The sequence below is a fragment of the Loa loa genome (assembly GCF_000183805.2).
Source record: "Loa loa unplaced genomic scaffold supercont3.355, whole genome shotgun sequence".
NCBI lineage: Eukaryota > Metazoa > Nematoda > Chromadorea > Rhabditida > Onchocercidae > Loa > Loa loa.
Genome location: NW_018108535.1, coordinates 65,351 through 67,420, shown reverse-complemented (window position 1 = coordinate 67,420; position 2,070 = coordinate 65,351). Strand labels below are relative to the sequence as shown.

The window sequence follows — 2,070 nt, the reverse complement described above, 5'->3', positions numbered from 1 at the left end:
GAGACATAAGGGATAGGGGACTGGAGACATATTGGTTTATGGGATTATATTGCTCAAGACATTGGAAGGAGACAGACGGAAATAGGGGTGGGAATATTACTGTAGGTACTGTGGATAATGTTGTAGAATATTGTAGAAGAGTTGGTAGATATGTGGTTACTAAAGGGGATTGAGGATTTGGAGGGAAATTGTAATCACACTGCCTTAAATGTAGATATGAATAATGTTTTCGTCATTCTCGTCTTCTTCCTGATCATTAACGGGATTGGTGGTGTTGGTTTCCGGTTCTTCGGGAGGTGGACGTGCAACACGCTTCATCGGACGAGTTTTTATCGGATTTCCATCTCTCTTCTTCTTCTTTCTATGCGTTTTGGCCTTTCTGACACGTGTAACTTTTTTTCCATTCTGGAAAAACATTCGGATTTATCATTTGTGGACGGTCAACTTCTCCACATCTTGTATTCTTACGTCAACAATGAGTAAGGTTTTGAAACAAGAAAACATAGATTTGCGATAGTAATCTTGTAAATTTAACGGTTGAAATTTACTGAAAAATGCAAGGAAGAATACTGAATAAATAAATAAATATTAACTGTGTACTTGTCGCATATCTATCGCATATTACCCGAAAAAATAAGTAAATCAGTAAAACGATTAATTAGTCTACAAACTTACATCTCCAAATTCGTCAACTTTCGGTTTTCGTTCGCGAAACCAGTAGCGCTGGCCTGACACAGTGAATTCGTTCGTTGCGAGTGCTGCATCCGTGCTGGATTCCAGTCCGGCTTGCGCATTCCCGCTCATTCCTACTTCAGGATCAGGCGGAACCGTAACCGAGGTTAATTCGTCAAGGCCACGCACCTCTTCCATCATATGGCTTTCACTCTTTTCCTGATCTTTGGGAGAATTATTTCCGCGGTCCGGAGAGGGAGTATCCGTAACAGCGTTATTCCCATTGTGGATAACAATTTCTAACCCAGAGTTGGATGAATCAATTGGGGTACTATGACATAGCGGAATTGGTGAATGGGTAAGGGAAAATTCGGCAACAAGTGAGACATCTCCACAAGCACCAATCGTAGATGGCGGTCCTCTTGCGAGAATTTCATCGTCGAGGTCCATACCGCCGGGAGAGCTAGGTGATGACAAGCCGTGCCGCGCAATGATGACTGGAGTAATAAAGTTGAAGCGAGTCAATTCTTCTACCATTAAAAGGAAAATGTTTTCCGTTTAATCAATATGCAAATTTTAGTTGCATCATTTCTGTGAAGACTGTAGCAATGAAGTCTTCACAGCGCGTCATATGTCTCGTATGCAAATTTTATATGGGTGAAAAATGCATTTGCAAGTTTGTTTGAAAATTGATACAAATCTTAAAAGATTAATATTGTTAAAAATTACTTTTTCTTATCAATTCCTTGCATTCTTCATCATTTATACTGTACCAATTTTTATTGATAAAAATATTTCTTCTTCCACAATGATGAAGGAAGAAGTTTACAAGCTTCACAAAGGAGCAATTAAATCCTTTTCATGAATAAAATCTTGGAAATAACTTGTACAAAGTGTTTCTCCTAAAGTGCCATCGAAGGATTAATCCTTTTTTATTATTCTCAGCCTTAGTTAACCAAGTTTATTTACCTTTCATGCATTTAATCTTTTGAAAGTTTTTTGAAATCATCCAACTTTACTAATTCAACTATCAATATTCACAGCTATATTTTATTTTTCCTTGTCAAGACTTATTGGAATTTGATTTAATGAAAGTGAAGGATTATTGTGTTTCTAATTAGTTTTTATCATCTTTTATTTGAAAATATACGCCGTATTACAGCTTTTTTTTTACTGAAACTTTTACTTTTATGATAAAGAGACAGAGAGGAGTGGGGGATGAAAACAACTTCAGCTTATATTAATAATGATAAGATAAATGATAACACTAACCATATCATTTAAATTTGATTGTACCAAGTAAAAGTAGTAATACTCATATATGTTGTATGAAGATATAATTATTGATTGCATAATTTAATAAGTCTGTTTAGCAACTAAATTTTGATGAAACTATTG

The 2,070-nt window shown here is 35.8% G+C and overlaps 1 protein-coding gene across 1 annotated transcript; it reads right to left on the bottom strand.

The window, feature by feature from the left end:
• Window positions 1-204: 204 nt before the first annotated feature.
• Window positions 205-1,209, bottom strand: LOAG_14934 (hypothetical protein; the record flags this gene model as incomplete). Its single annotated transcript, XM_003150427.1, has 2 exons — window positions 205-405; window positions 676-1,209. 2 exons carry the CDS (start codon window positions 1,207-1,209, stop codon window positions 205-207), a joined length of 735 nt encoding a protein of 244 aa, XP_003150475.1.
• Window positions 1,210-2,070: the final 861 nt, after the last annotated feature.